At 41.4% G+C, this 26139-nt stretch overlaps 1 protein-coding gene across 1 annotated transcript in view; it reads left to right on the top strand.

The window, feature by feature from the left end:
* fgfrl1a (fibroblast growth factor receptor like 1a) overlaps window positions 1–24935 on the top strand; it is a 58950-nt gene extending 34015 nt beyond the window's left edge. Inside the window, exons 4-7 of the mRNA XM_072663231.1 lie at window positions 14180–14257; window positions 17789–18073; window positions 20822–21175; window positions 21984–24935. Of these exons, the coding sequence (XP_072519332.1) occupies window positions 14180–14257; window positions 17789–18073; window positions 20822–21175; window positions 21984–22393 (1127 nt within the window). The 3' untranslated portion in view covers window positions 22394–24935. The remainder of the gene's footprint in view (window positions 1–14179; window positions 14258–17788; window positions 18074–20821; window positions 21176–21983) is intronic.
* The last annotated feature ends 1204 nt before the right edge of the window (window positions 24936–26139 follow it).

Genomic DNA, 26139 nt, shown 5'->3' with positions numbered 1-26139 from the left:
TTCCCTCCCCATCAAAGAACCACCACCACAAGCCAAACAGATACTCCCTCGCTCGCATTGTTAGTGAGCGGCCTCCTCCGGAAAACGGGGCTGCGGAAATGAAGATGCCATTTTAAACACACAATAATGTAAACATGGCGCTGGTCCCTCTTACAGGTGGGGGTAAGCTTGGGTTTCAAAGGCACTGGCAGAGGGAGCCACTCAAAGATCCGGAAAGGGGGGGGAGGAAAAGAAGAAAAAAAACGCAAACAAAGTGCCGAAGCGGCGAGGCCTGGGCGAAGGCATAAGGACAGGGATTACATTTCACGCCCGCCTGTTTATGGAGGTTCTGGGGGCGGGGGGTTGGGTGGGGGGTAGGTGGAGGAGATGGGGAAGGCTCATAAGGCCTGAGCAGAACCCATATCACAGTTCTGCATCATTTCACCGTCTGAGGAAGACGGCAGCTAGAAGGGGAAGAGAAAGGAGGCACATTCCGATCCCTGAGGCCGGGAATTCGTGAAACGCGTCTTGGCTGGGCGTGTCGGATCTGATTCATGTAAGGCTAAGGAGAGGAGAGGTGAAGAGATGGTTCTGAAAAGGACCAGAAATGAAGTGCAGGGATTCTGTGATGAGTCAACTGTGCAAAGAAGCATGACATGTAGAGCAAATTGCAGAGCACCATTTTTCATCATTAGATCACTCCGTCTCTGCTGGCTATGCTAACAATTTTTTTTCTTTAGAGAAACATGGAAAAACAGGCATGCCTGACGAGATGGTTTTTGGAAAGGCTTTAAGTGCTTTGTTGATGCATCTTCAAACAACGAGGCCTGCTTTGCTTTTACGGTCACCCTGCAGCTTGCAGAAAATGTTCCCTGCTGTTCGGAAGCCTTTATTAATTTGTAATGCTTAACTGTCTCCTCACATCGAGTGTCAGCCAATTTGCCTTGTCCACACAGATCTGGACAGGAGCGTAGCCGTAACGCAGAACTTGGGTCCGTGTTTTGCACGTTGCTATTCAGGCCTGTGCTGATAAAAGACTTCATTTATTGGGAAAAAACAAATGGAAAACAACTGTGGTAAACAGATGAACTCCGTTTGCTTTGCTTTAGCTTTTATTCCACAAGAATGACGCTCCAGCTCCTAGACCATGGATGGGCAATTCCTGTGCTGGAGGGGCAGATTCCTGCACAGTTCTGTGCTTTTCCTGCTCAAGCACACCTGATTCAACTCACTTCCTAATTGCCAGGTTTCGTAGGTAATCGGTAGAATTCGTAGAAATCAGCAAACTGTGCTGGACTCCGGACCTTATTACCCATCCTCGTCCTGGACGATTAGCCCTGTTCATTCCAGATTGAGTTAGGGATCGTCTAAAAATGACTAGAGAAGTTTTAGAGTAGTAAAGCTGTGATTGTAATTGTAGTGTGTTGATGTCTTTCATTTTGCCATGAAACTATAAAATCTCTAGCGATAAAGGAAGGAAATTGGGATTCTCTGAAGTCATTTGGCCTGAAGCTGTATTGTTTGAAACTGCTCATTTTCCTGGATGTACAAAAACTGAGACATGATTACGTTCTTTCTAGACCTGCAACTGTTAAGTCTGATGTAGTGATTGAAAATCGTTTGACTGTGTATCGGCCTATTTTCAGCCCAACTGTTCGATCAGCAGATACTCGATATTTCTCTAACTTCCTGAATCAGCCGATCCTGATTGCTGTAAGATTACAGCAGCTTACAGGATGTTCCTTATTCAGCAGGTAGATGTCATCCTAGTTATACTGGTAGATATTAGCCCCTCTCATATATCAAGGATTCAAAGATTCAAGGAGTTTTAGCGCTAGATAAGCAACATTAAGTAAAACATTAAGTACATTTCATCTTGAGGGACAGTGCATGAAAGCCCTGTATGCTGATGCATTATTACCAAGTTTGCCTGGAAAGGTTAAAGTGGCATCCAGCCTCACCCTCATCATTTGGGTCAATCGAGCTGAAAGACGGTTGGCAATCTGTGTCGGCCCCAAACACACTGATCGGTCCATCTCTAGCTTAAAACCTGACGCTGTGATCTGAGGATGTCCTAAAGTGTATGTAAAAATGTAAAAATGCCACCAAGATATTGTCCTGGACTCGATTAGATGTTATTTGAGTCAACGGATTTACTTCATTCGGCTTCCCGCCATGATCAGATGAGATAGGCACACAGAGCCTGTTTTTTGGTATTGAAATCCCACCCCCTTCAGCCAGCTCAGTCTTCAGGCTGAGTTCTTTTGCATGGGGGCTTTGAATGAACAGTATAGATCGATATATGCTGGATGTAGCCTGAAAAGGACAGAAAATAAGCTTAGAAACCTCCCATTCCTCCTCTTTCTTCATTGATCCAGAGGCATGGTTGCAACAACCTCTTGCATCTCCAGGAGACAAAACCTCAATAGGCCCTCTTGAACTTAAAGCTTCCATGCGTTCAAACGAGGGCCTGACCATTCTCATGGACCTCAGGCACTTCGGCCTTGGGACAGGGGATGAGGGGGACCTGCAAAGGAATTAGATTTTTTTTTTTTTGCAGAGGCTGAAAAGCATAGGGGTATTTGTCCCTGATTAGCGGCCAAAGAAGGGAGAACATTTTTGCGCTGAAAAGAAAGCTTATAGCTCATTATGTGCTGGCCGGGATTAAGCTTGTTCCTCCATTGTTCCCTGAGGAGGTACTAGGGGCCGGCTCAGAGGGTGGCGCCTCTCTCTCTTTTGAGTCCCGCATCTCCACACCTACCCCGTGTTTCCACCCTTTTAAAGACGTATAATGGCTTTCTCTCCGCTTGCAGTGGGTGACCGGCTCACTGGAGGAATCCTCTCTCATTAGGGCTGTTTTTTTTTTTTTCTTCTTCTTTTTCGATTCTGCTTCTGCGTCCTTTGTGTGGCTGACCACTGATTATCGGGCCCTGGCTACAGAGAGGCGCAAGCTGCAAGAAAGCAAACAAGTGGAGTGTGGTCGGAGAGAAAAGATGCGCCAATTAGTTCAGATGTGTTTGAGGAGAGGGTGCAGCCTCGGCTCGGCCAGGATGGCTTTGAAGTCTTGCAGAACTTTGTTTTGCGCTCCTCTCTGCTACTGGAGTGCACTGCTTTTCCTTTTTTTCTTTTTTCTTTTTTTTTTTTTTGCTGCAGTGTTTGTTCCTTTAGAAAAATCTCCAATGGTGCGGTGGCTTTGATCATGAATTAGAATGAAGGAGAAAGTGTGTGTGTGTGTTCTGATATTTACCTGCACCCTGACTGGAAACTACTCAAGCAGCCTCTTCCTCTAATGTTTCAGAACTTGGTTTCAGAAGAAAAAAGTGCAAAAGCTCTGATATAGCTCATTATCTATAGAGTAATATAACTTATCACCAAACTCTTTTTTTCAATTATATATATATATATATATATATATATATATATATATATATATATATATTATTAATGTTTCAAACACTAGATTGAATAAATGTATTTGTAATGTACTATATAGGCTTGCTTTTCCTTTTGTTGGCATTTTCCTTTTGAATCTTCCTTTGAATTTTCCATAGTTTTTATATTTGAATCTGGGAGTCTTTTTTCATGAATGAACCAATAGAAATTACATAGCCTTTTTTTTTTTACATTGACTTCCAATAAAAAAGGCAGAGCAGGCAGCAAAGAAAGCTACTGGAATGATGGCTACTGTCTGAAAGACCCCACGGATTGATGCTAAGCCAGCGTTGACTTTCTATGTTATGATCAGATGGCAAACTGAGAGGTTTGACCGACACACTAACTATAAACTGCCTGATGCCAATCCTGGTATAAGTAGTAGACTGACTGCCTTTTTCAAAAATAGGTAGGACCAGGTCACATACACTAGATGCTGCATATGGGCATATGAAGTTAATATAAAGTTAACACACTCCCCTATATTAAGGGGCGAAATTTCCCCACACTGCTCCCCTTACAGTTAAGCATTGATTAACAGAATGCACAATTTAACACCACGACAGGCGCGACTCCGTATAGCACCAACAATAAAGGACAAATGAAGTGTACTGCCTAGATAACTGCCTTTACAATTTTTTTTTAAATGAATTTTTTTCAGATGACCTAATAATATTTTTCTACAGTAATGCTTGTCTTAATTTAATTGTTTTAATTTAAGTTACAATTTTAAAGGGCCCAGATCATGGCAAACCAAGTTTTCCTCCCTTTTATAATGACCGAAATGGAGTTAGCTTGTAAATACAGATTTAAAAAGGTAAATCATGCACTTTACTTACAGATTTACTGAAAATGTACTGTTTTACATTTACTGCTTTCAGAAAACCTGTGCACATACATGGGTTATATCCACCTACAGTAGTTCAGGTCTGCCCATTTCCACTGAGGTTATAAGTAGTGTTTCATCCCGGACTGCTTTCTGAAAGAGGCACAGTTCAGGGCAGTCAATCAGAACAGAGCTCATGTACATGTATCAGACATATATCTCAAAGGCACTGGAACAAATTAATTATTTAAAAAATATATATATTAATTACTAGTCTAGATATAGTATAGTCTAGTAAGTCTACAGCAACACCAGAACTGCCCTGCATTTACACTCAACTGAGAGTGTTCGCACATGGCAAAGGAAGCCTGGCGAGGCTGTTGAATAATTGCTGTAGTCAGAATTGAGCAGTACATAGTTTTCCTTGCACTTTCTGATTGCGGTCAGTCCATAACTAACGCGATGACATGGTTTATTTAAAGAATTCCTGAAGTGTGTTTTAACAAAACGAGACTTGTAAGTTAAGATTTAGCACTATGCTGGACTGGAGCCAGTGCATTCAACATTTCCCCTGGTTTCCAAGGTGTGCTTTGATGTGGTCTTAAAACCTCCCACTTTGTGTTCTGTCCGATCTAAGTAAGTGTGACTTCTGAAGAACTTACAGTATGAGTGTGCCAGCAGCGGGAGAGGGGGGACGCATGATTCAGGAGAATGAGTAAGACTTTGGACATGTGTTGGATTGTCAGGCAGAAAGTGGGTTGCTTTGAATTGGCACCAGCTCTCAAGCCTTCTCTCAACTGTTTCTGTCATCCTCAGAGGTGAAGAGATGCCTCGGCAGAGCAACGATGAAAGCATGTGTTGATGGAATAGACTGGACACTACCAGTTTCACCAGGTTTACTTTTAAGATAAAGCCAGGCACTTATTGTTCTGTTAAACATTTAATACAATGTGACCCAAAAGTGCAAATTTAATTCAAATAAATGTTACATTTTCTTTATTTATTTATTAATTTATTTACTGTTGATACCTGATGATTTTTGGAGTAGCTCATGCTCCTTGCAAAGTACTAAAAAATAGCCCCTGCTACAATCCATGAATCACAATCTAGTGCTTGCCAACATCAGAACCTGTAGTTTCCAGCAACATAAATGAGCAGAAATAAGAAGATTTAGTGAAGGACGTCTAAATTGTGTCTGTGAATGTTCCAGAATAGGTCAGTTTGACAAAGTGGCACACAATGTTCCTTAAAAAATGACCAACCAGTGCAAAAAAAAAAGCAAAGAAAGCAGTTCCTGCAGTTCATTTCCATTAATCAGCAGATATCTGATTACAGCTTGGAAAATACTTTGCGAACTCTGAAATGTTGCATAATCGTGTATCAAATTCTAAGCTCAAGACATGCACTTTTCAGTGCATATTTATTAAAGTTGTATATTAGAGATATCTATAGGTATCAATAACTGGCTGATATCGTCAGAAAATGCAGGATCAGATATCATAGGTGGAAGAAAAATAATATATCAATCTGATCCAGTGCCTGAAATCACAAACACACCACACACACACACATACTGTGTGACGTAATGTTTTATTAATACTTTGACTTAAATCTCCAAATTATTGACTCCAAAAATCAGTGAGCAACCATTAAAGATAGGTAGCCGTTTCCTCGATTCGTAATGTAATTAAGTGATGGCAGTTAACTGGAGCTGTGGAGGTCACGTTAAGTCTGGATGTTTGGAAAACGTTGAGAGAACTGAAAGAGACATTTTTGCCATATCCCTTACATCCCATGAACCTAAACATCATCAAACATCTGTAAATAGATCTCAAAAGAGCAGTGCATGCATGGCGGCCTTTTGCAGGAATAATGTGCAAAAGTTCCCCAAGCAAGAATGGAAAGACTTGGAAAGGGTTTGCAAGCTGTGATACTTACTGATCTGGGTTTTTATGACGTATTGACCATGCAGGGTGCCCAAACTTTTGGTTCTTTTTCTAGTTTCTAGTCATTTTCAGGATATTATCTTGCTTAAAATATTGTGACTTGGTCATCTCTAGAAGGCCCCGAGTGGTCCACCAGACTAAGGTGCTGTCCTTATAACCTGAGGGTCGCTGGTTCGAATTTGCACAATTGGCCTTGCTCTCTTGCTTTCTGGGTAGATGGTGCTCTCTCTCCTCATCACCTCACTGTGCTGCTGGCCGGCACGAGCTGGGTACATGGCGATTTCCACCAGGTGCATTGGTTGCCTGGTGACTTTGCATCGGCGGCAGTTCAGAAAGAGGCAGTGGCTTATCGTGCTTGTGTCAGAGGAAGCATGTGTCAGTCCTGACCCTCCTAGTGCCGGTAGCACTAGATGTAATAGGGGAGGCTACTAACTAATACTATCTAATATCAGAGGAAAATTGAGTGACAGTTCTTGCTTAACTACTTACAGTAACGGCTACTTAGCCCAGGGGTGCCCAAACTTTTGCATGCCACTGTATATGCTGAATTGATGAGGTTTACATCTCTGCATATCAATCAACCCTGTTGTCAAGTAAACCTCTGTCCATTTAACTGCATTTATTTTTCCCCAGAAGTAACCTGCACCCAATCGTGCTCCTTTTTGAGGAGCCTTTTTAATTCCTAAACAATTTGGGTGGACCAGACGCAAGTTCAGAGTGCAGCGGGGGAGGAGGTGTCCGTTTCAAAGGAGCTCTGTGCGATCAATATGTGAGATATGTTAATTCAGTAAAGCTCCGTCCTGTCCTTGATGTTTGCTAGAGTTACAGGCAGGCAGCTGGGACAAGCGGGTAAAGGAGAGGGGAGGAGGGGTCAGTGAAAGCACGCGGACAGGGTCCAGCTCCGAACCCCTCCAAATATGTTTCTCTGAGTGTCTTCAGACATGACGACGGAGGCGTTAAAACAGTTGACCCCACCTTTGCTTGGCACAGAAGTATTTAAGTGCCGAGCTATTCTTGAAGTTTCAAAAGGAGACTTCAAGAGTGAGCTGGGGTGGGTTTGGTGACCTGTAGGAGTCATTTTTGCTATTGCATGACAGCAAAACGTGGCTATATGTTACATGGCTAATTATTATGTCAATTTTTTTTTACATTAAAATATTCTAATAAAATCTCTGTATTTAGCCCTGTATGTCATGCTGTGAATTTACAGTACTCTGTAAAACAAAATTTGAGTTATTCTATGGAACGGGTGCCATTTCCATGTTGGCAGTTTTTACAATTTCAAAAAGAGCAAACCTAAAAAAAAATCCACAACTTGAAAGAAATGTTCATCCTTGAAAAACCATATTTGTTCGGACATGAGAGCCATAATCACTTAAATAACATAAGAAATGTGTTCGGGTGGTGTGTGACGGGGTTGTATGCGATGATCAGTTTTATCCTACAGTGTCTACAGTTCTTCACATGGTCAGGTTTCTGACCGAACACACATGCCAATCAATTAAAATAGCATTTTATAAGCAGTTGTCCCTCCCTTTTTGTGAGTTCACCTTTCAGTTTGACTTCATGTGGGCCTACTGTGCACGCACCACCCGTCCCACACAAAAACTGACCGAGCTTGTGGAGTTGGGGCCCTCATAGCTTTTGTTCAGCGGCCCATATACAGTGTATAACCGCCTGAAGAAATTCCTTCGCCTTCATATTTGCGCCGCGTTTAAAGGAAGTGCGAACATGATGTAAAGCAGCCGCCAAACGCAGGCATGAGGGAAATGTGCTTTCCAACTGCCGCTGCGTGCCGAGGGCTTGCGAAGAGGGAACCAATTGGGGACTTTTACTGCGGATATGTGCAGAACATGATCCTCAACTCATGGAGCGTAAACCTCTAAAATATATCAAAGTGGACGTTTACTGCCCAATTTCCACATGTTCACCGAACTTGCTGTTAAAAACTGTCTTTAACTGTATTTAGTAATGGATACATGTGAAAAGAGAAGATTGTTTAAAGTAGGGGAAAGATAACAGGACATCAGGGTGCCAAAGAGAGTCAAGTGAAGACATAATGACATAATCTAACCCAAATGTTTTAGTGAAGCTCCGAATAAAAGGAGGTCTTCATGCGTCCTTCAGTAACATTTGATCCAGTCTTGCCTTTCCAGTGTGTGGTGAGGCCTCCTCAGGCAGCATTGCCCCCTAGTGATCACACATAGCTGCTTTCTTAAGCACTGCTGTTAGAGCAGCGGCATGTGGTTCTCCATTAATCAGAGCTGAGGCTGTCAAAAAGCAGCAACATTTCTGTGCTGTCTGAGGCTGTGGTTGGACGGCATGGTGAAATGCTGACATCATATGTGATCGTCTTTATTCGGATGTGATAATTTGCTGAAAGGACCGATGAGAGCATGACTGTGGGCCCAATTGCAATTGGAAGTTTCAGACCTTTCTGGCCTTCAGTCAGGCCGAATGGGTTGGATATATGAGGTAACATTGAAAAAGACACTTGAGACCATTGTTTCATTCTTCATATTAGTGCTTCTGTGGCTTCAAGCACCAGAACAAAGCTCCCACAGAGTATTTGAGGTTTGTTAAGGAAGGGCCGGTTAGTGTCTACCAACTCCATGCCTCCTCACTGCTTCTGGGAGGGTAGGATCCGCATTCAGGCTTCTCTTTATCCCCTCACAGGTGGCCACAATTATCACTGATGGCATGTGATCAAACTGCTGCCAGTACCAGGGTTCAGAACTTAACTATACGCTTATGCATATAGACTTAAAGATTGACTCAAAGATGTACATGCATACATTGTCAGAAATGGTGCATTCAGTTAGCTCTTCCATGTTTGCAAAGTAAGAATAGGAATCGTCTTCAGAGGTTCGGGATCTTTAACATGTAACGTGTCTTCACTTACCCAATTAGTTCTTATTTCATTAGAGACTAACTGGGCGTCCAGGTGAGGCAAGACCTTCTCTTTTCAGACAGTTTGCTGGGTTTTACGTCTAATCAGGCAAAGAGTTCTATACACTCTTAATAATAGAGGTGCGACAAAGGGTTCTTTTAAGCGATGGAAGAACCATTTTGCTTCCCAAAAAGAACCATTTTTAAAAGAGATGGTAGAGTGAAGACCCTTTTAATAGGTTCTTCAGTAGCATTGCTCAAAGATTCTCTGTTTTCAAGAGATTAGAAGTGTTGCACTGCGCTCCATTCATTATATACCCCACTAATACTTGGTATCTGCTTCAGCAATGCAGACTTTTATCTGCTATTTCTCAGGATTTCTGATTTAGCAGTCGTCTTTCAACTTAAAGCTATAGGGCCCAAGGAATCTATTTCAGTGGAACTACATACATGTATTAAGTGTACTCCAAAAACTTTCAAATAACCCTTCTATTTAGCCATAATATCACCCCTTCCTGTGTAAACCTGGATGTCCTCAACTTGAAAAAAACTTGGTTGCTTCTGTTTCCAACGATTTAACAAAATGATTTTTGCTGATACAGATGTGCAAATGCACACACACAGCTTGTCTAGTCCCTGTAGAAAAGCACTGTCAATGTAATAGTACTCTCTGGAGCAGATAAACATGAACATATCGGCACCATGCCTAATGCTAGACTGTAGAGCAGTTGAACTGTGTTATCTGGATTGATCAAAATCTAGTAGAAAGCCTTCTTCCCTGGACAGTAGAGACAGTTACTCCAACAAGCACAGGGTAAACTCAGGATTTTTTTTAATAGCCTTGATTTTGAAAGACAAAAAATAAGGTATCCCAATACTTGCCATGCTAGCATTCCATGTGTGTATTCCCTGGATTTACTGTCAAGCAGTAAAGATAACAAGATCTTCCGCACAACATGCATAGTATAGAGGAACATATTTCACTCATTTCTCTCCACTTCATCCACCACTATGTTGTGTTTAGTTCTGCTGCTTAGAAAACTGCAGTATTTCAGAATTGAATTAATTCACCCAGCAAAATGTCATTTTATGTTTTTCTTTCTTCAGAAACCTGTACTTTTAAAAACAACTGGAATGCCTGTAAGAGAGGCAGCCCAAGTCCTCCCCAACTTTTCCCAATCCTCGCATGAGTCCTGCTGGTATTGTTGATTTACAAAAGCCTGAGGCAGAAAAAGGCATAGGCCGGCGTCATCATCTTCTCCCTCTGCGACGGTAATCCTTAAAAGAGAAAAGGAAACACTTAATGCAGGGTCAGTCCTCAGCTTGGGGAAATAAGGCCCTACTAAAGCTCTCTTGTGCTCCACGGCCAGAGCATGGAATCATGCAGAGGATAGAGACAGACTGTCAGGGATCGTGCCAAAGCACAAGGGACTGTAGGTAATCACCCTACCTCAGAGCCAATATGGAAGAAGGGAGTCATAGAGTTTCTTAAGGAACTCTGGGGAATGATCTCAGAAACTCTATGTACCTTTCAGAAACCCTGTAGGTGCTTTATTACACATTTCAGTCTACATTTGTGAGTAGTCACAGCTTTGGTCCCAGGCAGTTAAGGTCAAACTGAGGTAACCATTGAAAGGAAACGATTGAAAGGTTGTTTTGAGAATTCCCTGTGAGGCTTGGGATTGGATTAGCACTTTAACAAGTCTGAGGAGTGAACAACTCCTCTTTTTTTCTCCTAGTTTCTTCCTTCATTTCTTTCCATGGATGCCGTTTCAAGTTCATGTCATTCCCAGAGTTCAAGAGGAGAAGGTTGTGACCTTGTGTCAGTGCGTCAGGTTGAACTGAAATATGAAAGGCCTTGAGATGTCTGCCGCAAACTGAAGAACTGAGGTGTAGCTTGATCGTTGGGCTAGTTCGCTTTTATCACATCGTGAAATGTCATTTCTCATTGGGCTAAAACAAGTAATGTCCCTCCAGCTTCAAACAGGCAAGCATCTCAAAGACACGTCTGTGCAATTGACCAAAAATAGGCTTGACAGGCAGTTAATCTGTCAACTTCTCAGGGTTATTCATTCTCAGGTACGACTGTAGTCAGTAATGTAGTAATGTCTCCGCCGTGACCACGAGTCATAAATTTTCAGCATTTAGAGCTTGGCTGTTAATACGAGGCTGTGTAGCACCAGGATCGGTAATGGTTTCCATAAGCCACACGGTGGGATTCACTAAATCAAAGCAAAGCCAATGCCTCCATATCGCCTCTCCTCTCGCGGCCTCTTAAAATATGGAAGGCCTGCAAAACACTCGGCCTCGTTTTTCACCACAGACTTGACCAAGACACGGAAAGATGATGGCGTAATTATCATGTTGAGTTCGGACTGCCCTGCTGTTTCTTAATTGCTTTGACCAGAAATCCTTGCTTGGGTTCCAGCAAAGGTGGGCGCAGGGACACGGCTTTAACAGCATCACTGAAGTAATAATTTGGATCCTAAGCCGGTGCTGGAGGTCACAGGCCGAGCGAGCGAGAGTTATAAATCCTTGACACCAGGGTTTTTTTTGCTAGCCCCTGACAGGCTCCACACAGCCAAATTGGACGTTTCGTACTTTAGGCGGGACATAGATTGTTGGCCTTGGCCAAAACCCCCAGGCTGGGGCTGTTGGCACGGCAGGTTGGCTAGCAGACGAGGGCACCCGCTCTGTAGCTCACCACCTGGGGAGCATGTCAGCATAAAAAAAAAAAAAAAGAAATCTTGACTGACACAGTCCTGGAGAAAAGCAGGAGTTGGCGTGGCACGGGATTCAGGTTTCCCGTGGAACAAGGCCCGACTTCTTTAGCCGTCTCCATGGCAGATGTGAAAGCAAACATGCGCTGAGGTTATCCAAACAGCTCCACTGCACCGACCCCGGCTCAGAACGGGCGAGCCTGGCCGGCCCGGTAGATGTGTGAAATGTAGCGCGCTGCGGTGTCCCTAATGAAAGGGAAACAGAAGTTTGTTTTGTTTAGAAACCTGACGACCCTCACGCCTGTTGACTTTCCATGAATCAAGCCTAGGTTTCGTTTCGGAGACTGTTAATGCCTTACCACGACGAGGCACGTCAGAGTTTTATGAGCTTGCACAAGAATATATATGTTGTTGCAACTTTGAAAGATTGGCTCGCGATCTGACTGAAGGCCCAAACTGCTGTTTTGGCCCTGAGGAGGCGTTTTATGAATGATACTAAACATGCATACTACGCGCCTCGGGCAGGTCCGTCAGCCAAGGCCAGAATCCATTGTTAGTGGTCCAATGAAAATTTCAGCATAATTGTTCCAATGAGTATAAAACCCCAAAAAGGCGAACAAAAGAGCTGTGTGAACGGCGACTTGTGCTTGGTGGGGCTCAGCGAAAGGGGTGGGGAGGGGGCGAGGAAGAGGATGAAGAGCAGGGCTTTTTTCCCCCTTCTTCTTCTTCAGAGGAGTAATAAAGCTGTTAGCCCCGACGGCCAGCTCTTTTCTCTGCCTGGGCTGGAGCCGCTCCTGCAGGAGTGTTAAACTGTGTACACTCTCAGATCAAACCGGCCTGCCGACAGGTTCAAAGAGCTGACAGCTCTGAAAATGCCAGTCATGTGCTGAACGGATGAACGGGGAGGAGGACGAAGGGGGGAGGGTGGTGTAACCGGAGCAGAAGGGCCCCGAATTTCCACTCGCACTTTTTAACTCTCCGTCCCTCCCAGCTCGCCTCTTAAAGCTCGCCCTTAGGAACTGAGCAAGCCCCGCACAGAATAGAGCTCTGTTCAGACCATTCAGCTGCACGCAGTGTAATCACGGTCTTTATGTTCTTTGCTTTCATTGCATTGGACTTGAACGATTGCTCATTCACATGGCCTTTTTTAAGAGAGAGAAAAAGAGGGAGTGAAAAAGAGCTTGGTATGTATCTGCTGGCAAAAGATGACCACCTCCTGTGATGAGTGACTCATGCAATGTCACTTTACCAACAAGTGACAAGTTCATGGAATGGGTCTGGTTTTGCTTACTCCCTGCCTACAGTTGCAAGGAAAATGGAGTAGCATAGGGGCTAACAATACCACCTACCCTGTACCAGACTAGGGTTTGATTCCTCACTCGGGCAGGAAACTCAATGGCAAGTCAGAACTATGGATTGTAATAAAATAAGCTGTTTGTTCAAATACAGCAGCAAATAATTGACGGATATAAATAAGTAAATTATCTGGTAAACATTGTCAATGTGGAACCAGAGACAACAGTCACTGTGTTTGTGTGACAGTGATATAGCTAGCAATACTATAGCAACGACTTTGAACAGCATTCGCAACCACTCGGTAACACCATAGCAACCACCTGGGAAGTAGCTTATGCTCCACAATAACTCTGAATTGTCTTCAGGAAATGCACTTTTCTAGTCTTGTTTCCTAACAAAGCAGCAACATTTCAGCTTTGTTCAGTCTGGGTTTGCCTTTTAATCGGATTATCTGAACTGAACTAGGTGTAAAACCTTCGTACTCGGATTCCCAAGAAATCTAATCTGCGCTACAGCTGTGCTGTTTGCTTGACACTTAATCCAAAAGATTTGAAAAATTGAAAATGGAAAATTACCCTTTTAAAACACATTATGTAGCAATATTATATAATGTGTCTGAAAACATCATATAAAAGATAATTCCATCCATTCCAGCTTCTTACCAGAGAATTTACTGCAAGCTTCATTGAGGTGGTGTTTTTTTGCACAGCAGTGTTCAGGTCTGAACCTCTAACGTTGGGTTCAGATGGGAATGAGAGGAAAAGTACTGTAAGCGATAAAACAGGCCGATAATCCTTGTTTATGAATCTGGCCCATATGGACCCTAAATCCAGAGAAATCGTACGTCTCAAAACAGTTTATGCAGCGCTGCGTTGTCTAGTTTGGCACTCGCTGCAGTTGTAAATCAGACCCAATCACAGACTGTTGTGTCAGCCTCTCTCTGCTACTGTATCATATGTGTCCTCGCTGACTGATCCTGAGCCAGGCTTATGTATGTATGTATGTTTGCGGGAATGACTGAAATGCAAAGGTCCGCTTTGATATGCAAGCTTCAAAGCCTTACATTTTCTTCCTGTCTCCTCTCTCCGCAGACGACTCCAGCTCAGGGAGGGACGGTGCTGGAGCAGCGGGAGATGCCGAGTACTCCGCTGACCTGCCGGGAAAACTAGGTAAGGTGCTGGAGTTCTCAGAACTGCCTTTGATCTGCTTCAGTCCTGTTAGTCCTAATTGCTTCCCAGGAAGACGGAGGAATTCTGAGCTGCATCTGCCAGAGTTTTTCCATAAGCCGCTCGCAGTCGTCTGCCACGACGCAAGCTTGTGAGTGTGTATGTATGTATGTGTTTATATATATATATATATATATATATATATATATATATATATATATATATATATATATACATGCTTTTTTTCTGTTGATGATTAAGACCTATGAGGCTATTGTACTTGTTTATGGACACCATTTAGCACTGTGTAAGTCATCACACAAACGTTAAGTTATCTCTAATCGACTTATTGTATGTGTGATTTCTAACACTGTACTACAGCGTTTCTCAACATGGGTCCTAGAGGCTCAATGTCCTGCTCAGTGTAATGCTTTTCCTGCCTTAGATTCAACTGATCAGCTAATTAACAAGCCACTTTTGAGCTGAAGTGCCTATGTTAGAGCAGGGAACTCTAAACAAGCAGGGCAGGAGGCCTCCAGGACCAGCATTGAGAACCACTTCCATATGGCATTAGGTTGTCTATAAAAAAATGGAGGTAAGCTCAAGTAGAGGTGGGTAATGTGGCACAAAAAAGCATACTAATGATACTAATAAACAGTATGTAGATATTTACTTGCTGTGATGAATTAAATATGAATATGGTCTCTTTTTGGTATCAACATGCAGTTGATTAGTGTCTTTAATTATGGCCTGTATCCATGATGTCCTCATGAAGAGGAAGGATATTACAATGTCAGTCAGCAGTATCATCATATTGCCAAGCATCTAGCTTAAAGCCTGAATTTTACCTGCATGTTTTTAATTGATGTTTGTTCTTTCCCAAACTAGCACTCTTTAATGGTTTTCTTTCTAATAAGTGGATGCCATTACTGTAAGTTACTGTAAGTCAGTGACAAACAACAAAAAAAAAACAACAACAACAACAACCGGCATCTGGGTGCAACCTATTATAGTAAAGTGAGCACAAAGGGTGAGGGGCTTCTGTTTTGCCAGTGGACACATTTAAATGACTGGTTATTTAATAACTCAGTAATACTAAGCACTGATTCTAGGCGATTTGGGGGCTTCTTGTCTCTATTGGAGAACTAATTTATAAAATATACATATCAGATCTTGACCTCAGGCCATATATGTATTATCAATAAATTAATTAAGTAAGTACTTGTGTGTGCTTTGTTGTGCTCCTAGTAGGCAGTGTGCAAACATTATCATATTAATATTAACATGTTAAAAAGGAACATTATCTTGGGGAAAAATTCTATTTTTTTATTTAGGCACTTTTTGATTCGGCCAGCTGTTCTTTACATTGTGTCCAAATTGTATAACAAATAGACCAATAGAAATGCACCAAAATGATTAAAATATGTTCCCATTCACTTCTATTGCTATATTATTTTTCTTTTTTTGTAAAGGTGCCGTTTTGGAGATGAGATGAGACAGACACTCATTATTTTTGCTGCATTGATAAATCTGTTGTATTAAGACATCTCTGTATCATATTAAATGGAATTCAGAATTTTGTACATCATTACACCTCTAACATAAGGATACGTCAAACAGGTCATATGGAGAAAAGTGAGCCCTTCACTGAGTCACCTAAATGAAATTTCAGCCTCTTTAGTTTCCCATCAAACTTTGGTCAGAAAAGCAAGTCTTAAGTGGCTTGATCTCTAGGGACACGGTCAGGTAATGGGGCCTGTAGTCTTCTTTGGCCGGTGGCTCCCCTGCCCTGCTTGTTCTGCTCAGTGCTGGTATCACACGCTCCTCCGACTATAGACCCCAGTGTTTGCTTTGGTAATTGCGTTTGACAAGCCAAAGAGCAGGCTATTTAAGTGTAGTGCGAGGGGGGGAAGCATTCCATTCCCCTTTGACGGCCGCCATCTGATTCGATATCAGGACAGCACTGTTAGCGGCCTCCAAGCGCCGCAGATCTCTGCGGTGGTCAGCGAAGGCCTGCCCTGCTTATTTTTGCACTGTGAGGTGTTGGCTTGCCCTGAAGCTCCTCTGACAGGACCAGGCTCTCAGCAGCACCGATGCGAGAGGCAGGCCGAGTTCACTATTGTGTTTTCTTTCCTGCTGTTTGCTCGGACTCCGCTGCGAGTTTAAACAGCCAGCGAGGATCGGGCGGTGTAAAACTTCAGAGCAGCTGCTGTTTGCTTTGTCAAATTGCCCTCATGTGGTGGCGCTTTGCTTTAGTGAAATGGCCTCCACGAGGGTTTCTCGTCAGCCCTTCTGTAGCTTGTTTTCATTGTAACAATACCAATGTTGTGGAAAATGTATACAGTGTCTGCACAAAGTATGACACTGGGCCAGTGTTCACATTCTGTTGCCCTAATCTTACAAAAGCACAAAGTTTGCCAAAGCTGCCTGTTTGTGTGGAAGTGGCATTGGGCACTCTGTGTGAGGAATGTTGGGTATCATTTCAATTGTTTAGTTTAAGCTTTGTTTCCCTTTTTTTTTGGATGTGACGAGCAAGATACAAAAAACTGCATGTAATTATTTTTGTCTATATCAGTAGACTTAATTCTATTTACAGTTCAAAGTAGGGCCCTGCCGATATATTGGTTGGCCTATAATATCGGCTGATATTTAAAACCCTCATTTTTTTTAATCAGAGACAACAATTATATTGACCCTTTCTGACTAAATGTTCTGAAGTATAAAATGTAAATATATAAAAAAAAAAGCTGAAATGATTGGTTATAGAATTTTGTGCTTCCTAAGATTAGTATTGATATCGTTGACAAATATATGGTTGCTGTCAAGCAATAGTTTGTCTCCATTTTTGCTGTTTTTGACATTTTGACATCATTTTAAATGTTGTTGTTTTTTTTTACATTGCATCATAATTAGAAAAAAACTTCATATAAGATCTTTTTACACTGACGTCAATTAAAGTTTAGAACCCCTCCCCCCCCCCCGCTCCTATGATATAGCCACTTTGTTAACGCTGTGCAGTTTTATGTAAAATTTTGTTTACAGCTGGTCAAGTTACATGCTTCATTGATTTTCTTATAAATAAGCACATATTCTTTACAGAAAACACACAATTGAACACATTGGGGAATATTTTGGGAAAATAAATTAAATGTGACAAAAAAAGTGACAACAGAAAGGTTAAAACTAAATTAATAGAAATTGTGTTCTAAAATGTTTAGAAAAGTTCATATTTTAAGAAACCTTTGCACTAGATTGGTTATAGTATAATCGTTGATGTTGGAAATCGAAGTTTATAGTACACTAAAAGCCGTTTGGTTGCTGATAAATATATAAAGTGAGTCTACTATGTATCCTTATTTTATCTAAATAATCTAAATGATCTAATAATGAAAGTCCTTTATGTTTTAAGTGGTAATAAAAGCAGGTAACTTGACAGAAAATATATCTAAATAGACAATATCGTTAAGTTTTGAATGGGAGTGTATGTAAAAATGTAAGGAGTATCATCATATCGTTCTGTTTCCTTCACTGTAGTGCGTCCCCGGTTCACGCAGCCGGCTAAGATGAGGAAGCGGGTGATAGCTCGACCCGTGGGCAGTTCGGTCAGGCTGAAGTGCACGGCCAGCGGCAACCCCAGGCCCGACATCGTCTGGCTGAAGGACAGCAGGCCTCTCACGCCCGAGGAGGTGGGCGAAGGCCGCAAGAAGAAGTGGACCCTCAGCCTGAAGAACCTCACCCCAGAGCACAGCGGCAAATACACCTGCCACGTGTCCAACCGTGCTGGGGAGATCAACGCCACCTACAAAGTGGAAGTCATCCGTGAGTCATGAGCCTCTTTTCCACATGTACACGTCTCGGAATGTGTGGAGAGCCGGTGCGTCAGGGTAATAGATCTGAGCAGGGAGAAGGTGTCTGGTTAATGTGGAGCTTGTATTCGTATCTGCTTTCCATTTGTTCGTTTGGCCGTGGATCAAAGGGCTTTCTGAAGACCTGAGTGAGTTCAGAACAGGTTGTTTTCTCATTTTTAACCCTTAGAAGATGACGTTTGATTAATGACATAGTTGCATAATGAATTGCATTCAGCATTCAGTACGTTCTACATCGACTGGTTCATGCACTTCTGCACCCCTGACCTCCGTCTGTGTGTTTAGATGTTAAAGATGAAGACAAGGCAGAAATGTCAGGCACTGTTTTATCATTTTTAAGAACTAATTTACAGTTTTCTTCTTAGAACATGAGTCGTGCATTGGATGTTGAGTTAAGGCTTGTTGAAATTGGTTACATAGGGTCCCTACGCATCCTGGAAAATCTGGAAAACCTGGAAATTTTGAGTTTTTAAGCACATATTCTTCACAGAAAACACACAATTGAACACACTGGGGAATAATTTGGGAAAATAAGTTCAATATGACAAAAAAAAGTGACATAACAAATGTTAAAACTAAATGAATAGAAATTGTGTTCCAAAATGTTTAGAAAAGTTCATATTTTAAGAAACCTTTGCACTAGATTGGTTATAGTATAATACTTGATGTTGGGAATCGAAGTTTATAGTACACTAAAAGCCGTTTGGTTGCTGATAAATATATACAGCGAGTCTACTATGTATCCTTATTTAATCGAAATAATCTAAATGAACTAATAATAACTTTATGTTTTAAGTGGTAAAACATAAAGGACTTTTCCAGGCATGGAAACTTATAGAAAATGAGAAAACTGCTAAAACTGGCCTGGACATATTAGTGAAATCCAGGGAAAGTAAAGCTATTAATCCGTTGAGATTACTTATTTCAGCTACTTATGCTCTGAGGAATACTGTTTCACGATCTACAGTGTTTAATAATATACATGTAGGACACTTTTCTTTAGACAGAAATGTCGGTAATAAATAGAACATTGCTTAACACACGTCCCATTAATTGGCAAGCTTCCTTCGTTAAATTTCAGTTTTACTCTGCCAGCAATTTTTCAATAAACCTTTTCTTTGTAGCGAACATCACTCAGCTGACACATAAAAAATAAATAAATTAAAAAAAATTATAGAGAGATTTGCATCTTAGGGGAAAGATTTGTATACAGTGCTAGCTGTTGAATAGAACCATATCCATTAATTTGTCATGGTATAGAAGTTGAAGATGAAGAAAGATTCAGCTACTGCTTTATCAAAGCTTGACCAGCATCTTCCCTGTGACTGTAGAGCAGTTAGGCTGGTTCAGTGTGCAGCGGTGTGACAGGGTTACTGTTTGGTTGTAAGTTCAGTAGAGGGCTGAAAGAAAGATTCTGTCCATCTCATTTGCCATCTGCTGTAGATTATATCCCAGCTGTGCTTGCTGACTTTACAAACACATGTTTCTACAAACCCATAGGCTGAACAAGGGGGAGGTGAAACACACTCGCTCTAGCTCGAGCCAAACGTGGTACTTCTCTCTTACCCGAGATTAGCCAAGTTACATGTAGAATAAAAAATGTCCAAGGTTAAAACATCTGACAGTCCAATTATTCTATCTGAGAGTGGGAGCTGGTGAATGGTTCACAGATGAATGAAAAAATTGACCTGTTCTTATCGGGCCGATATTGGAAGTACAGACAGTAATTGCAAACGTTCATTTTTAGCCAGCACGCACTGTAGAACTGGTGCTCAACATAAATCGAGCGACGTGGATAACACCACCAATCAGAGGTTCAATTCTCTGTCCAGCCAGGAACTCCTTTGCTATGTCAGTAAGAGTGCTTGGGCAAGATTCCTTTTTTTCCCTCAAAATCTTTTTATTGAATTTATGCAGACTTATAATAAAGTTTGAGAGCATGGCAGTTCCATCAGTGTAGTACATTAACCTAAAGCCCCAACCCAAACCCAACCCATCTATTCCAGCTGGAGTGACAGCAGTAATAGGCAAAAATGATATTTTAAATGCAAGATACAAAACAAAAGTAAAGTATAAATAGCAAATAAATAAACAAACAATATTAATATAACAATAAAAGGTAAAAAATGTGTGTGCATATATACTTATAATAATAATAATAAAAGCAATTAATAGCTTGTCCAGTTACTTATAGTGAGTAGCTGTAAGTAGTAGTATCATGATATCAGACCTTATGTCATAAAAGATTCTCATATCTTATAAATCATATTATCTGATCTACAAACTATTTTCTCTAGTGTTTTCTCTAGTGTAAGGCAGGATATGATATTGAGCCAATGCAAAACAATTTGGTGAGCCACTAAGCAGGATTCTAACACAGTATTATACACCTACACTTGTGAAGCACTTTGGATAAGAACTGCTAAATAATATAATCCATGCAAAATATAATTAATAATAATAATATTCATAATATTATTTAATAATCCATCATTAGTCCAGATTTTAACCTGTATTATGCTCACTGCACTTCATCTATGAAAAGTGGAAAAAGGAAACTTGTTTTAAAAGGCCAAAAAATTGATTGGGTAATCAATAATTAGGTATTATTTTCAGTTCAGAAATTCCCTATCTCTGTGTTCATGAACATCAATTTCATATGTAGTTATTCTGACTCTCTCTTTTTTATTTTTTTCTCCAGAACGCACAAACTCCAAGCCCATCCTGACGGGTACCCATCCCGTAAACACCACGGTAGACTACGGTGGCACCACGTCCTTCCAGTGCAAGGTGCGCAGCGACGTCAAGCCCGTTATACAGTGGCTCAAGAGAGTAGAACCAGGAGACGAGGGCAAATACAACTCCACCATCGAGGTGGGAGACCACCACTTTGTCGTGCTGCCCACCGGAGAGGTGTGGTCTCGGCCAGACGGCTCCTACCTGAACAAGCTGCTCATCACCCGAGCCAAGGAGGAAGACGCTGGAATGTACATATGCCTGGGGGCCAACACCATGGGCTACAGCTTCCGCAGTGCCTTTCTGACTGTGCTGCCAGGTCAGTATCGCCTTGTGTCTTTTTGCTACCCGAATGACCTTTACCCTTAAACTCAGACATCAAAAACATGGCAATAGTGGAGGTCTTGATAATGTGCTTCATACAAAAACGGTAAAAACAGCAGTGGTGTGAAAGGCTAAAAGAACAGTGTAAAAAATTCCAGGTGTAAGTGGGGGTTTTTTTTTCGGTGTGTTAATATGGCAGTAGTCGTGTCTCATTTGAACTATTGGCTACACTGCCCCATGTTTCCAGCGGTACTATTCCGTCCGTCTGCAAAAACAGATAAATGAGTCTTAATAGTGAAAATAGCATCTATTCCCACTTCAGGCTCAGCACACTGCTAACTGCGCCAATTCTGTAACTCCGTAGTGCTGCGTAACTCATATTAACTCATATTAGTCATATTAGTGTTAAACCTGGTAATATTACTCTACCATCTCAGTCCACATGCCTCTTTCAGTGATCTTTCTGTATCTCTCAGCTTGTCCAGAAATGCAGAAAAGGTATTTTAGGGGTGGCTCAAAGTGTGAAAAGCTAGAGGGAGGCCAGGAACAGGAACGTCAAGCCCAGTTTTGTCAAAACACAGTTCAGCTCACCAAAAATGGATAAAGAGAAATTCATGAGGTGGACACAAGAGAGCTTAATGACCCTTCCTCAAGTCTAAATAGTAGTGGTTCTCAAACCAGTCCTCAGGGACCCCCCCACACCATCCACAAGCCGAGATCCGTTTAGGAACTCTTACATTTAAAAAAACTGAATTTGTTTAATGTCCTATATGTACACTAGAACTGCATGTCTTCCATTTCAGACAACAAACCGCACTTCTCCCCGATCCCTGCCGTGTCCTCCCCTGGTCTGCCCTGGCCTGTGATCATCGGCATCCCAGCCGGAGTGGTCTTCATCCTGGGCACCATCCTGCTGTGGTTCTGCCAGTCTAAGAAGCACTGTTCCTCTGGAGCCATGGTCTCAGCTCAGGCTCTCCCCAACGGCCAGCGGCAGGCTCAGAGAGAGCGGCCGCTGCAGGGGATCGACAAGGACTGCATGGCCTCCATGAGCTACGAGGAGTACCTGACCCAGCAGCAGCAGCAACAGCAGCTCCTCCTGGCCCAGGGCGCCCCCAAAGTGTACCCAAAGATCTTTACGGACATCCACACGCACACCCACTCGCACGTGGACGGCAAAGTTCATCAGCACCAACACATCCACTACCAATGTTAGCCTCAGGCTAATGGCCAGTCTACTCTTGGGTTCATCCCGCCAGTCGTAGCTTCTCTTTTTGCATCGCTAGGATGCGAGAAGAGACGAACGTTGAGCCAAAATAAGCGCTTGGACCACGCTGCGGGACTGTTACACGTCTCTACGGTCTACTGCCTGGAGAACATGAATGCCAAGCTGCTTCACACTAAACTGTCTTCCGTACTGGATATCAGAATGACTCTACCACGCGGTGGAAATGAGGCATGAGGCGAAAGGAGTACATGGACAAAACATGAGCGTGGTGGAGCAAGAACTGAAGAACACGGGGTAAAAGGGGTAATACATTTTTGGACGATCCACATATGCACACAGTAAACGAATAAAGTGAATGTACTGTCTCTTCTTCTCGCGAGGCATTGTGAGAGGCATCAAGCTTTGCCTTTTTGTTTTTGTTTTTTTTGTAGCTGCACCAACCACCACCTCGTGATTTAGTCAGCTTTAATGCTCACTAAGTTTGTAGATGGGGCCAAAAAGGATCCATTTTCATTAGCACCAAATTTCAGTGAAATATTTTTTTGTATTACTGCACGCTAATCAGAATTACCTGCTTGTGTAGGTGTTTGCAGGTATACAGGAGTTTTCACTGACTCTACCTTACAAATCAGATTTCCTTGGACACCAGTAAGTCTTCTAAAGCTAGATGATTGCATGAGGACCTATATGTACATGTTGTTCTTGCAAACATCGTAAGCAGTTTGTTTGTTTGTTTGTTGTTTTTTTTTGTCTGCTTGAATATACATCAGTGGGACTGTCATCTTCCGTACACAAGTTGTTGTATAATTTCACGTCATTTTCAAACCTAGCAGTGTACTCAAGTATATCTCTCTTCCACTTGACTGGAAAGAAAGAAAACAGAAGTGCTTATTGTCCAGATAGTGACCTCGCTACATTCATGAAAAGCATATTTTGGTGATGTTTTGTTTTTGGTGAAGTTTAGAAAAAGGAATATTCAAATGTTCTGAGATACAACAGTCACAAATCCCTGCTTTTGCTCAGGTGGCCCTTTTCTTTATGTATAAAGGAAAAAAAAAAAAATAAATAAATATATATATACAGTCTTATGCAAAATTTTGGCACCCTTGACCAAATGGCAGATTTTGTCATTTTCCTGGCATTGACAATTATTAAACACAGCTTCTGTAGCTAATCACATTTATTTAAAAAATAGAACTAATGCAGTTACTCTGTCTTTCATAACAGAAACATAAAAAAGTACATCATTGACCTTAACATTAACAGAATGTTATTCAGAAATAGCAGTTCAGCAGAACTGTGAAAGGCATGGAAGATCTGGAAGACCATGAAAACGTTTCATATGCAGGTAAGAAAGGCAAATCCAAGCCCCTTAAATGCCTACCAAGAATCTGCCTTAATGTTTAGATGAGTCAAGAGGGGGGGGGGGCATATCCACAATCAACAAAGGTACACTTAGAGAAAAAAGTAACTGTTTCATGAAAAGAACACCTTGCCAACTGTGAAGCATGGGGGTAGATCTACCATGCTTTAAGGGTATGTTCCTATCAAAACATTGTCAAGCTGTGATTTCTGCCAGGTGGGTGGTGGTGGTGGAGGGGGGGGGGTTGTTCTAAGTCCTGATTTTGTAAGGTGCCCAACCATTTGCACAGCCCACACTGAATATGTTATGATATTGTTTTTAATGTTATGAAAGACAGAGAGACTGTAGTCTACATAGGCTGTTTTTACTCATTCTTAATTTAAAAAAAATGAAGAAAAAAAATTGCCAAGGTTGCCTGAACTTTTGCATAAGACTGTCTGTTTTTGTGTTTTGTATTTTGCCTATGGACATATTATTATTATTATTATTATTATTATCATGACCACTATATGGAAACTGTGTAAAATGCCTTTGACTGCTCAAGCAACAGCAGGCCTTTAAGATTGAGTTGGAGTTTTAACTTTAAACTAGAGCTTCCAAATGATGTTGAAACACAAGATCTTTCTTCACTACAACGTGTGAAAACAATCCTGGCCCAGCTTTCTTTTTTTTTTCTCTCCTCCCCCTCAACCTGTGTTTACCCGAATGGTCACAGTAATGGGTAAGTGCTGAACAGACTGCAAAGCTTAGCATCCATAGGAATGCACTTAGCCCACATATTTGTTTTCAGTTGTGAGAACTTCGAGGACGATGGTCCGTATCATTTTAGTAGGTAGCCCAAAGTGGACATCTTGTACGTGTAGTTAATTTATTGGCTAGCAGTATGTTGTTTTTTTCCCTTAAATTGGGCATTACATCCATGTTTTGAACCAAAAAAAGAGAAAATCAGTTAATGTTTTGTTTTTCTGTTCTGTAGCTGCAATGTAAGCTATGTAGCATATACCAAGTGTAAGATATTTATATGTGCTGTTTTAAAAAAAAAAAAAAGAAAATACAGAAAGTTAGTAATTAGTTATCTTTGTATGGACAATCTTGTACAGTCTGGCCTCTTTTAATGTTTAAGAAATGTTTATTTGTTTTCACGTTGAAACATTTAAAATCATTTTATCGTTGCCAATAAAATGATGAGAAACTCTTTTGGTGTGTGGGTGATATGTTTGTTTGGTTTTTTTGGGTCATAGTTGGACATGGATTATCTATGGATGGTTATATTACTGAGAATATCTGGTTCATGGGCAGGGATGTGGATCAGGGTGAGATTTAGGTTCAAATCAAAAAGCTGTACCCAAACCAAAATCAGACCAAACAAGCTAGCATTATTTTGCATTTTAGTGGAAAGCCTTTCCTGGACAGTGTAGACAGTTAATCCAACAAAAGCAGGATGAAGTCTTTTTAATACTGATGAATTTCAGAATGATGAATGATCAGGTGTCCCAATACATTTGTCCATATAGTGTAGATGAAATATTTCAGACTTTATTTACTTTCCCAAAATGTATAAAGTGACTGTATACAGTATAAAGTTCCCTGCTAGAGGCTTTCCACTACACTCTTAGGAAAAGATACCATATACAGTAGTAAGATGTTCTTTAACTTGTGTGGAACTTAGTGGAACCATTTTTGGTTATATATTTTTATATATTTTTTATTTTTAAAAGGTTTAGCTTTTCCATCATATTTGTTTGCAACCGTTAAATTGTTTTGTTGATGTTGAGCCTATTTCAAAAGGCTGTTAGGGTAGTGTCATATCATCATCATTTTTTTTTTTTTTTTTTTTTTTTTTTTTTTTTCACAGAACTGCTAGCTCTGCAGGCTTTATCGATGGGTAGCACAACTTGACAAATGCGTTTAAAACTACTGAAGGCGTAGGTGTAGTGATGAAGGTCACTGTAACCGAATCACGAAGGCAGCAGTACGGCCTGACCCTGCTAAGGATCGACAGCTCCCTGCTAAATATAGCAAGCGCTGAGTGTTTAGCTGTGTTGCCATTAGCATGTTTGCACAATAAATTAGAAGGCTACTACTAGCACTAATTACTACCCTAATTATAAAAGATTGACGACTGGGTTCCTTCCTGCCTCAGAATCCAGTCTGAATAGGCAGCATTTCTTACATTTCTGACCCAGCTAATGGTTCTATCCACCTTAATTCACCACTATTATATAGATATCCGGGCCGGGTTCTAACTCGTCTGTAATATTGCAAGCATTTTACTAATGTATTATTTATTTATTTTTTTTAATAACCTTCTCCTCTATGTTCTTTGTTATGTATTTTAATGGGGCGGCTGGCCGGGCGCTGATGAGAGAGC

The sequence above is a fragment of the Salminus brasiliensis genome, chromosome 19 (assembly GCF_030463535.1).
Source record: "Salminus brasiliensis chromosome 19, fSalBra1.hap2, whole genome shotgun sequence".
In the NCBI taxonomy this organism is placed as follows: Eukaryota; Metazoa; Chordata; class Actinopteri; order Characiformes; family Bryconidae; genus Salminus; species Salminus brasiliensis.
The sequence above is the reverse complement of the archived record's forward strand: the minus strand, read 5'-3'. Positions and strand labels throughout refer to the sequence as shown.